Source organism: Belonocnema kinseyi, chromosome 1 (assembly GCF_010883055.1).
Source record: "Belonocnema kinseyi isolate 2016_QV_RU_SX_M_011 chromosome 1, B_treatae_v1, whole genome shotgun sequence".
In the NCBI taxonomy this organism is placed as follows: Eukaryota; Metazoa; Arthropoda; class Insecta; order Hymenoptera; family Cynipidae; genus Belonocnema; species Belonocnema kinseyi.
This window is the reverse complement of record NC_046657.1, coordinates 9,484,670-9,497,315: the sequence shown is the minus strand read 5'-3', so window position 1 is coordinate 9,497,315 and position 12,646 is coordinate 9,484,670. Positions and strand designations below refer to the sequence as shown.

General features: G+C 32.4%; 1 protein-coding gene across 1 annotated transcript; it reads right to left on the bottom strand.

The window, feature by feature from the left end:
• Positions 1-8,116: 8,116 nt before the first annotated feature.
• LOC117167271 (endocuticle structural glycoprotein SgAbd-4-like) lies at positions 8,117-12,411 on the bottom strand. The gene is made up of 2 exons (XM_033352082.1): positions 12,316-12,411; positions 8,117-8,767 (listed from the first exon to the last, which is right to left on the bottom strand). The coding sequence occupies exons 1-2, from the start codon at positions 12,328-12,330 to the stop codon at positions 8,387-8,389; spliced, it is 396 nt and encodes a 131-aa protein (XP_033207973.1). The 5' UTR covers positions 12,331-12,411; the 3' UTR covers positions 8,117-8,386.
• Between the last annotated feature and the right edge of the window lie 235 nt (positions 12,412-12,646).

The following is a 12,646-nucleotide window of genomic DNA, read 5'->3' as shown; positions in this document are numbered from 1 at the left end:
GAAAAATTTGGCGAGTATGTAGAAAAGTAGCTAAGAGACCAAGCTTTCAGATGGTGTAATTTGCAATTTCAATAAAAAATGTCTTACACCTGAAAAAAATGTCGGAACCTTACTTTTTACTTGCCCTCGTATAGTGAAATTTCGAACATTTTTTTGCTTTTTTATTCGTAAAAAATATTTCATTAATAAAACACATATTTTTCAGCAATTTCTGAAGGGGTAGCTACCCTTATATACACATTTGGCTGCACATCTAAACGCATCGCATATTTAACATTGTGATCGATAAAAATTGAAACCTGCGTTCACGCATAAATGAAAATTATGGAGCTTACCAAACCATCTCAAATGCCCTTCTTCCAGGGGATAAACTACCTTCAGAGTAATGATTATCAGTTAAGGGGAACCTACTAACAATAAGTTCGAATTGTAGTTTAAAGCTATGAAAATTTCCTCACATACCAGAGACCATTGATGATTAGTGTCACAGGGAGTACATGCATACAAATTGATTGATTGCATTAATTCAAAGCTTTCAAACCTATTACACTGATGTAAGTATTCGAAGATTATATGGCACGTATGTAGAACAGTAATGATGATCTTCAAAGAAACGTTTTAAACACAGTGATTTTTTACACCAAGAACAGCGGATTACAGCTACGTTACTACATTCCTAAATTTCGCAATGTGTATTACACTCTTCCCCGAAGGCGAAATAAACTGGATTATCATACCTTTTGGGTCTTTCCTCAATATAGCTACTCTTGTACCAAGCGTATTTAATCAAATTAATGTATCGTGGAGACGAAAGTTGGTTATGTACGAGAAATTGTATTTTAATAATATTGTTTCTCAAATGTAAATTTATATCTCCATTCATCAAAAGAACTGTATCTGAAAATTGCCTCACGTAATTTTTCCATATTCTAAAACCAACTAAATTTTTTCAGACGGCAAACTAGATTCTACCTCTAGGACAGTGACCACTCCAAGAGTCGAGTAGTAAGACACTGTTTTCTCCAACGTTTGGAAAAAATACTTCAACTAACCATGTTCGGAAGTGTACTGCAAAAAGAAAGTTATTTGTTGCAAGAAAGTTTCAGTCTATTTACGAATAATTAATAGTAAGTATTTTTGCGGCCATATTCTCACCAGTAGTTAATTTTCCAGATTTTGAAGCCTGTAAATGTATGTTACTTGGACTAAATAGATTTTCTTTACCCTGTTCCTCTCCTTCCACTGCCAATGTCCGACCAGAGTGTATCTCTAATTGAAATCCACTTTGGTCCGAGTTACAAACATTTTGAATCCTATATTTTTCAATTTCTGGTTTAACTTCTTCAATAAATTTTTTAGCTTTTTCAAGAATATCCTTTGCCCCTTCTTTACTTTTTTTTTGTAAAAAATTTATTGACTTTTTGTGACACAATTCTGTGTGCCTTTTTGAAATTGGGTAAACATTTCGGTGAGGCTGTAAACCTGACATCTTCATGTCCAATTTCTTTTAGAGCCTGTAGAGCCCATTTTCTTAAATCTTCATCATGGACAATCATACCAGCCTCGATTGCTACCTTGAACTTGTCTAAAGTTAACTGACAAATTCTCGCAATTTTGTCTCTGTATGTACCACCTTTGTGCGCTGTACGCTGTACTTGCCCAACGATGAAGCTGGGAAAGCGATTTCACTTTTTTAAATCTGTTTTTAGCAGTATCAACGCTCAAATTCTCTTTTCCCGAGTACACCAGTACTCTGCGGCTCTGCGTTTATACTCGAAATCAAGCTCTTTTTCTACTTTTGTGCATTCTTTTGTTGGTTGTTTCAAATGATCTTATAAATGATAGAGATGCTGGTCTTCGATTAACCGAGTATTGATATCTTTAAATTGTTCTTGAAAATCTAGAGACTCTTCCATTTCTACATCGATGCTGTAATGGTCGTTCATGGCATCAAGAAGTTATTCACGTTTATAGGATTCATCTTCATCTTTATCCTGAAATTCGATTAAAGGGAAACACAGCTTTAAGTATCACATGTAAGCCAATCGTGAATTGTTATGAAATAAACTTTTCTTTAATTGAACGGCGATTGCCTATTCAAAGTATTAAACCTTTCTCCATCGATTATATGGTATATAGAAAGTTAGAGTAACTAATTTCGCCCTTACGTGAGAAAACGTTTCATGACAATTCTGTAGAAGTTCAATAGGAATTTTATGTAAACGATATTAAAGTTGTCATTCACGAAGGAAAATAAATGAAATTATTTTTCATAGATTTATTTCTTTGTAATTAGGAACAAGGTAATTTAGCCTAATTGCAACATAAATAAGCAATCAGTTCTATTTTAATAAGAATGAATCGCTACGTAATAATATAAAAAATTTTCCTATTGTTATGTATCAGTGAAGGTAAATCAAAGAAAATGTGTAATACATCGAACTGATTTTGAAATTTAATATAAAATTCTGAAATATGTATCTTGACAGACAATAGCTATTTAAGGGATTTAAGGGATTTTCACTGTAAATAATAAATAAAAAACGTACAAGTCAATGAAACGCTATCACAAAAGAAAAAAGGTCGTATGTGGAGCAGTTATACATTTATATGTAAACTTACGTTTAGGATGCCCTGTGTGCACAGAATTATCTCCCACAGATAATTACAAGATTTTTCTATCAATTATTTATGACAAGTAATGAAAGAATACTTATCCACAAAATAAAAAGTATTACTCGTATATATTTATTTTCTGGGAAGCTCTTCGACGTTATCAAATACGCAGATACGAGGCGACTGTGAATGTTTGGTGCGTTAAAGCTATCGCAACAAATATTTTTCATCAGTTTATATTCAGCCCAAGCCGACGTTGTGAGAAAATAACTCGATCGGGAATGCAAGGCTACAATCGAATCGCACTATGAACAAACTTTCGTTATTTTTTAAAAATATAGATTGTTCCAACACATCTTTTTGACTATGCAAAAAATGTTAATCTTGTAAACATTTTTCTTGAGTGTTTTTAAAGAACTAATAAACTTCTTCTAAAAAACGATTAAACTGAAAATTATTAGGTTCAATCAAAAAAATCTTTATCTTTGATAAACCCAGTGAATCATTGATCATTTACAGTGACTGCTTCCATTCTATCAGTTCTTTTGCTTATTATTCATACGCTAAGAGTGGTTTATTTTTCACAGAAGGGTATAAGTTATGAAACATTATTAGATCTCAATAGGTCGCTAATATTATATGAACATAGATGATGTTTATTATAATTTACATCAGTAAGTCAACAATACGTTCGAAACTCCGAAGACAATTGCATATAGGGGTAGAAGTCACTTTGAAAATTATTTTGGACATTTAATTAGTACGTAGCATGAAATCGTTGTCTCTGGTATGTGAGGAAATTTTCATAGATTTAAACTACAATTCGAATTTAGTAGGTTACCCTTAACTGATAATCATTACTCTGGGGGTAGTTTACCCCCTGGAAGAAGGGTAGTTGAAATGATTTGGTAGGCTCCCTAATTTTCATCTATGCGTGTACGCAGGTAAAAATTTTTATCGATGACAATGGTAAATATGCGATGCGTTCGAACGTGCAGCCAAATATGTGTATAAGGATAGCTACCCTATCAGAAATTTTTCCCAGTATATGAAAAGCTTGAATAATTATATCACGGTTCTGAAACAGTTAGTACATTTTTTTAATGATTATTCGTGATATTTTGACTTGCTAGTTGTTTTTTTTACTTTTATTTGTGTAAAGGGATGATTCAGTCCTGAAAATAGGGTGCCTGAGAAAGTTGTTAGAGATTATCGTAACTCCATAGTGAAGAATATGTGTTTTAATAATAAAACATTTTTTACGAATAGAAAAGCCAAAAATGTTCGAAATTTTACTATATTTGTGTGTGACGGTAGTTAACCCTGAACATTTTTTTTCATAAGCAGAAAATACATTGAAGTTGCAGTTCTTGGCAAGTGAAAAGATTTTTAAATAATTTTTAATGAATTTTCCAACAAGGGTTGAAAAGACAAATCTGGACGAGTTTCATAGTTGTTAAATAAAATATGTACTGAAATATCATTTTTCATGTGTTAGAACTGTAAATAGGCGAATATATCTAAAATTCAGAGTTTATACGTCTGTAAGGGTAGCTACCCCTTTTAAAATGTTCGTACGTCAAAATGCAAAAATATATCGATTTAGTTTCAATCTAATGTGTACTTACAATTTTTCGGTGAGTTTTACTTGTTATTTGAATTTTTTGCTAATTTACAGACACTTTCCAGATTGTAAACGGAGGTTGTTCGCCCCCGTGTGGGGGGTGAGTGGTTATCAACGGTGTGTTTCCGTCTATGCACGTTGCAAAAAATCCTCTACAAGCTGTTTTGTATATGTCAATCGCCTTCAAACATGCGAAACAAGTAAAACTTCTATTAAAAACTCCAACTTTAAGGGGGTGAAATTACCCTGAAAACCGCTAAAACTAAACTAATTCCTAAAGAAGGAAGATATCATTCCCTTGTTATTAATCACCGACCAATAAGGCTTCTTTCACATCTGAGTAAAATTGCGGAGAAAATTATTAAGAATAGAATTGATAAAAAAAATGACCAGAATAATATATTAATCAATGAACAATTTGGATTTCATAAAAGGTACAATATAGTTAATTAGATTGCAATAATAACTAACAAAATTACGAAAAATAGTAATAATAAAATGCATACTGGTGCACTACTATTGGACGTGGAGGTTTTTGATACAGTCTGGCATAGTGGCTTAATCTATAAGTTAATTCAACTTAAGTTTCCACCATATTTAGTAATTCTAATAAGTTCGTATCTCCGGAATAGACATATGTTCATAGGGTCACAATTATTTATCATTTGAATTTATGATATACCTAGAACCAAAAATGTTAACTTTACTCTTTTATCGGACGATAAAGTTTTGTATACCTCGTCATATAGGTTAGACACTATTGCAAATAGATTACAAGTTACTGCCAACAGATTACTAAATTTTTTTAATAAATGGAAAATTAAGATTATGGTAGAAAAAACGGATGCGATCATGTTTACTAAAAGACGACCTAAAATAAACAAAAATGTTCAAATAGGTGATTCCTATATCAGTTGGCTAGAAGCTGTAAAATTCCTTGGTGGAATACTTGATAAGCGGCTAACATTTAAGAGACATTCTAATTTTCTAGGTCAGAGAGTAATAGGATCTTTAATAAAATTATATCCATTGCTGAATAGGTGATCAAAATTGAGTACTAATAATAAAAAAATTATTTATGTAATTATAATAAGATCTGCCTTAACATATGCGTGCCTTGCATGGAGCTACACTTCACAAACCAATTTAAAAAAACTTCAAATTGTTCAAAATAAATTCTTAAGAATCATTAGAAATTATCGTCGTTACATGAGAATTAATAAAAGGTACAAAGGATTATATATAGAATATATAAAAGATTATATTACAAAAGCTGCGATGAGATACCATTCAGGAGTTAAAGATCATCCCAATGAACTTATTAACAAAATCATTTACGAACCATCTGAACATAAGCGTAGAAGAATAATGCATTTTTTATATGAGTAAGCGAATTGTGTAATATAAATATTATTGAAGAGTTTCGGAAGACAATAATGTACTAAGTTTTCTGTTTTTTTAAAATAATTTTCTTTCTAGATAATACACAATATCTGTACTTTTTATGAATCTGTTTAAATAATACTGTAGCGAAAGCGAATTGTTAATAACATGTTACGAAGGTTATAGGCGTGTAAGCTAAGTTACTTTTGAGACAAAGCAAATTTTTGCGGGAGCATTTATGAGTTACTAGGATATTTCCAATAAAATTTGCAGGGTGTCGACAAGTTCCCAGCGATGAGCATTAAATTGCAGATAATGTGCTGACACGTAGCAAACTACTGAAATTATTGACCCACGTACAACAACATGAAATTTCAGAACAATACTATCAACGTGGGATTTGGGTAAGGTTCCACCCATACGTTGTTGTTCTTGGATTAACAGTAGTAGTTTGGAATAATATTTACTTTTCTACTACTTCTTTCGTTTTGGGAAAAATTATTATTACCTCATAAATTCGCTCAAATTCTAACATTCTTGTTCGTTCTATGATTGATTTTATTGTTTACGCATTTACGGATCAAAGCACTTGTTAATTTATTTTTTAGATTTTTGATGTCCGATGTCCTATTAACTGATACAACTATAGATGCAGTCACATTCAGCACTTCTGACAAGGCCTAGAATATTCGTAGATCTGAACTACCGTAAGTACCTGGATGCCTGTTTTGTCTATAATTGGCTCTACTGTGAGGAATATAGTCATATAATCCTCTTTTTAAATAGTAACTATTCATATTCTGAAGTTTAGGAGGAAACAATTTCGTTTTCCTGGAATATTTGAGCTCTCCATAAACGATGAAGGGGCTGAACTGGCGACCAAAGAAGGTTCGGGGAAAGTGCCTGAGGAATTTGATTCTTGAAAATGATTAAATTTATACACTGCAAACATTTTTCATGAACATTCACGGAGTTCCTTTCTTTGGAAGCTTCTTTGCTAAGCAGACATTTACCTACTTCCGGAAAATTACTTGAAATAGTGTTCACAAGCATTACCGGAACCATCCTGGAATATTGTTCGCGATTATCCTCTTAACCTTCCTTGGGATCCTTCCTGGATACGCAGACATTTACCTACTTCCGGAATCTTCCTGGAACATTTTTCGGAATTCTTCGCACCCTCATTTGAAGTTTTCCAAGAATCATTATGGAAGCTTTTGTGCTACCCACGTTTCCATTGTTTATTTTCCGAATAGCGTTCGGACTACATATGTTCGAGCAATTTTTCACAATTGGAAAAGTTTCTTACATAGTGGAATGATCAACTACTTTGGATGAATCCTTTCTGGTCGCATTTGGTTTAAAGAGTGTAGGTATCTAGCACCTTGTACCATATTTGTTTTTTAACTCTGGATATACATGAAAAATCTCGTTGCTCTCAGTTCGTCGAATACTGACAATTGAACTAAATTGTCTTGCACTTCGTTTCAACCGAGATTAATTATAAGGTCCGGTAGTATAGAAATAATAGGATTATCAATACTATTGTCATCTGAGTTTATCGTCCTTATGATTTTAAATTGAACAGATTTGATATTTCCCTAATTTCTCTTCAACAAAATTCGAAATACTTGTCAAGTATTTTACGTACTTAGTTTCACATTTGTAAAAATAAAACAATACGCTTATGTAAATAAACAGACTTTAAAGGAAATTCATATCCATCTTTATAGTTGAATCGATTTATACTCTTTTACACAAAAATTAAACTTAGTTTCTTTCTGATGTTATTTTATTGTCCTCTTAAAACATTCTATTTTAATTTACGTCAAGAAAAAATATTTCAATTTCTTTTTTCAAATGAAATCTTTACCAATTACTACCATGTAATAATTTGCATCAGTTTACTTTCTCAGAACAATTTCTACTACATTTTCATGCACCTTGTAATTTAAGCACCTGCAATTTAAGTCCCATTTTATCTGCACCTAATTTATATCTCCATCCTAAATCATAATCATAATCACAAATCAAAAGATCAAACATTTTAGCTAGCAGAAATGCATTATATTTGCTGAGTAATATACGCACCTTCATTACAGTAATGAAAAGTAGAGGTCAGAGGTCGCATTACTGTATTGCTGCAAGAGCGATTACGTAATAGTCTACTCTTTGGTAGCAATGGACGAGAAAATACTCATCGCTGTCCCCATTTGGATATATTACCCTTCCTCTATCTCGACTATGCCAGTTTAATTTGAAATACTGCACAAATCGTTATTACAACTTGTCGGTTGATTATATAAGAAAAGAATATTTCAATTGAAATTCTACTGTATCATGAATCAATGTTTATATAGAACTACAAATTAATCTGTCAAATTATCAATCCATCACAAAACTTTCTCCTCGCTAAATCGAGACTCAAATAATATAAGATCAGAGACAAAGAGGAAGTCTAAAATAGAGGATTAAAGGAAAAATGAAAAGCCCTTTTCTCTCAGGATGCATCATTTATTCGCAGCCCATTTCCGTGAATTACATGCCTCTCATCGAAACAGCGGTATCATAAAAACACTAATTGACAGGTAATAAAAATACTAAAATAGATAATAGACAATAGATAATAGAAAATAAATATGTACAACACTAATTTGAGCCAGTGTCCTAAAAATAATTAAAGGACATGGTTTTGTGATAGTTAATAGAGTCGCGATAGTCAAGGTCATTGAGATCAGGTCACATCAGGATGTTAAAAATTCATTAGACATTGTTCTGATCTTCCTTGGATGGATTGGCGGCTATCCACTCGAGCGCCCTCTGGATCGCGGGTGGAATAGGTGGCGTCGTTGGGAGATGAGCGCCTTGAGGCTGGAAGCCATTTTCGTTTGCGATGTATGTAAGAGAAATTTCTTGACCTTCGAGGTCCTTGTAAGAAACGGATCCTTGAGCTTCAAGTGCTGCATTTTCCGATCCCGCGTCTTTCACTTGACCACTTTCTTCTGCTTTGATGCCGTTTCCGGCTTCAAATTTCCACTTGTAGGAACCATCAGGATTTGGGCCATCTTGCTCTTGGGTGACTATGGGGATTGGCTCTTCTGCTGGTGCTGAGAGCGCACTGGCTGAGAGAAAAGCTACTGCTATCTGTAGACAAAAATTATATTTCCATTGACAATTGTCTATTAATTTAATTAATCATTGCATTTTTTGGGAATGTTCTTTAAATTTCGAAAGGGGAAATTTTTTCTATTGAATTCTCTCCTGATTTTTTGATATTTTTGTTTTAATTGGAAGGGGGGAATCCCCTTCTTTCATGTCGGAAACAAATTGGAAATTCCCTCATTCTAAGTTATAGAGAAGAATTAAAAAAATTATTTGCTTCTTTCATCTTCAGAAAGAAGTCGAAGCCTAAACACATTGTAAGAAGAAAGGTTCGTCGATAAATTGTATAGAATGGAAAAGTGTGGGTTAGAAAATTATAGAAGGGAGACGGTACCGCTATCGATGTTGACGACTCGTTACCGATACGTTTTCTTAGCTGTATTCCTTTTACAGGCAATAATTCACGATCTTCTGATAAGAATAATACATTAGAGTCGATCGCTGCGACTTGTCTCGTCTCACCTTTACGATCCTTGCAATGATGCAACTTTTCATCAGTTCATCTTCTTCCCCTCCTCTCTGATCGAAAATCCACTATTTGATATTAGAGGTATGGTCAAAAAAAGAAGTTATTTTTTATCAACAAAAGAATTTAAATTTTTCTAGTAAGAAAATATATCAAATACTTTTTATCGCAAAAGAACATAATACTACTTTTTGGACTTTTTTTACAAAAAAAGAAATGAAAATTGGTTTCTATTTAATTCTTTGTATTATGAGAAAGACAAAAAATCCCTTCTTTCAAGGAAGAAGAGGAGTCGATAAAACGTTGCTAGATTCAAGGCAGTTGAGAGGTCAAAAAAGTCAGAATAAATATATAAAAAATATTTCTTCCAAGTCACGAACGATATCGAAAAGAGGCTTCCTCCCTTAATTTAAAATAATACTAAAATGAAAATGCTCCCTTTTCAAGTATGAAATAAGGTAAAAAATGATTGATTTCATCCTTCCAAGTCTGTGCAAGCATTTGATATTAAATGATAGACAAAAGTACTAAAATATGTCATGAACCCTTCGAGGTTACAAAATAGTCAAACAATAAGCATTCATAATTGAAAAACAGAAGAAAATAACTATAATACTCCATTTCTATGTTTAAATCAGAAAAGCAATCAGGATAAATTATTCTTTTTCTCAAGTAAGAAAAAAATGCAAACAGCAAACATCTCCTTTTCCAAGTCAGAAGCAAACTTATACATAATATAATAAAGTAACAAATCCCTTTTCATGTCAGAAATAAGGTAGAAAAATAATGCTTTCATTCTTCCAAGTCAAAAAAACTATTTAAATAAAACATTTCCCTTCTGTCGTCAGAAAAAGTGTAAAAAATTAATAATTTATTTTTTGAGTCAGAAAAAGTCGAAAAATAATCATTCTCTGTGCCAATTCAGAAAAAATTACTAAAATTCAACATGCCATCGTCGAAGTCGCAAGAAAACATAACATCATTATTCCTTCTTCAAAGACAGAAATAAGCTCTTAGGATAAACAAATTCCATTTTTCATGTAAAAAAATATATTAAAAAAATGTTTCAATTCCTGTTTATACTTACTTGGGTATAATTTTGGTTAAATATTTATTTTTTTAGGTTAAAAATTAAACTTTTTGGTTGAAAGTTGAACTAATTTATTTATAACGGATTTTTTTGGTAAAAAAATCAACTGTTTGTTTAAAAATTACGTTTTTTTTGAAAAATTATATTTTTTGTTAAATATGAAAATTTTTAAATTTTAAATTCATCATTTAGGTTTAAAAATTTAAATATTTGATCGAACTTTCCATTTTTTGTTGAAAATTCGACCAGTTCGTGGAAAACTCGTCCTTTTAGCTTGAAAATTCAACAACTTGGTAGAAAATTCAAATGTTTTTTTTTTAAATCCCACTTTTTATGTTAACTGCTTGGTAGAGAATTAATGTTTGTAAATAGGGGGTATCTCCTTCGTAAATAGGGGGTACCCCCTTTTTCGGGATAAAAATTAATTTTTTTAACTGAAACTTTAACTAATTCGTTGTATAGAAAATTTTTATTTAAGTTTTTTCTCAGTAATTCTACAATTAGGTAGGAAATTCAACTATATGATAGAAAATTTTACTGTTTTGTATCACATTCACAGTTTTTATTTGAAATTAATTTTTCAAGTGCAAATTTAACTTTTCTTTTTTTGGTTAAAAATTTATTTTTGCGTTAAGCAAGAATTTTCAGTTAAAAAATTATCTATTTAGCGAAAATTCAACTATTCGTTTGAGTATTGATGTTACATTAGTGTTTTTTGGCAGAAAATTATTCTTTTTGATAAAAAATTTAACTTTTCTGTAGAAGATACGTTTTTTCATTAAAAACTAATTTTTTGAAGTTAAAATATTCTTTTTCGGTAGAAAATTAATCTTCTTTTCAGAAAATTCAGTTCTTGGGTAGAAAATTTAACTTTTGTGCAGAAGATTCTTTTTTTTATGTAGAATTTTTTTTTAATTGAAATTTAACTAATTCATTTTTGGTGGAAAACTAATTTTTTGTTAAGCAATCAACCTTTTTTTCAAAATTTATGTTTTTTGTTGTCGAATTTGTTTTTAATTAAAGAATAATTTTTGTAGTAAAAAATGTGACTCTTGATTAAAATATTAATTTTTTTGTCAATTGTCTTGTTAATTTATTGGAAACAGCAAGATTTTGATAAACCCTCCTTCCCCAAATCGTCTCACAATATTTTTGGATGATGCTTAAAGAAATTCACGAAAAAAGTTTAGCCAGCAAAAAGTAAGTTGGATAAGGGAAAAGTTCTGATAATTAGGGGGCACATTGTCAAGGAAATTAGAAGGCCTTAAGTACTTTATGTACCTGAAAAAAACAACATTTTCTAATTCAAATGTAGTGGCTTAACCCTCTCAGCAATAGAATATACCGGGATATCCCATTCAATTAAATTTATCTCAGGTTATCCCAGGCGTATCCCAAGGATAACCCGTCGAGTATCCCGCTAGGCGCAAATTGGGATATCTCATGGATATCCCCAAGACATCTAGTATATCTAGGGGATATGTCTAGGAAATTCAAATGTCTCGAGTAGGACACAAAAAATGTAATATCCTACTTGGGACATCTAAATATCCCAGAAACATGCCAGATATCCTGGATAACATTGTGATATCCCTCAGATATACCAATTTCCGCCTTGGAGATAAATGGAATCAAATCAAATATATCGGCATATCCTATTGCTGCAATGAAAATCTCGGAGGGGTCCTTACACTAGGCCTACAATTTCTGCTAATTATCGCGAAAAGATTTAATTTTAGAAACAGTGAATGAATGTTTCTTTTTCAGCACTTTCCACTCGCGAAAATGCGGAACGCGCACTCGCGGTCACTCCCTCCACGTAGTATCTCAACTCCCGATATCAACTTGAAGCGCGCGGCGAAAGTCACTGAATGAAATACTGCGTGGGCGTCGCCTGCAAGGGCAATTCACGGGAAATTTTTAAAAAATAATTTCAATGGTTATTTTTCGCCCTCACCCCTGAGCGACGCTTACCAATGATGCGAACATGTTGCGGCAGTAATCGTTGACTGGCAAGTGGTTATCAAGCCCGGCAGCAGCCGGCGCTTATATACCCCCGAAGGCATACATTGACGATGTTTAAATCCTCCCATGTGTCCCCGCCATCATCAAAGATGAACATGGGAAGGTATTTACATGCATGCATTTGTACGCGTCAAGTTGAGCCAAGGGTACACATAGTCACTCACTGTATGCAACTTGCATCTGTGTGTCACTAGCGTGCATTGTATGTTGGATAGTATATGTGTGTGGGTATGTTAGAATAATGCTTTGGTGTGTGTGAGGACGGAATGTGTGTATGGTG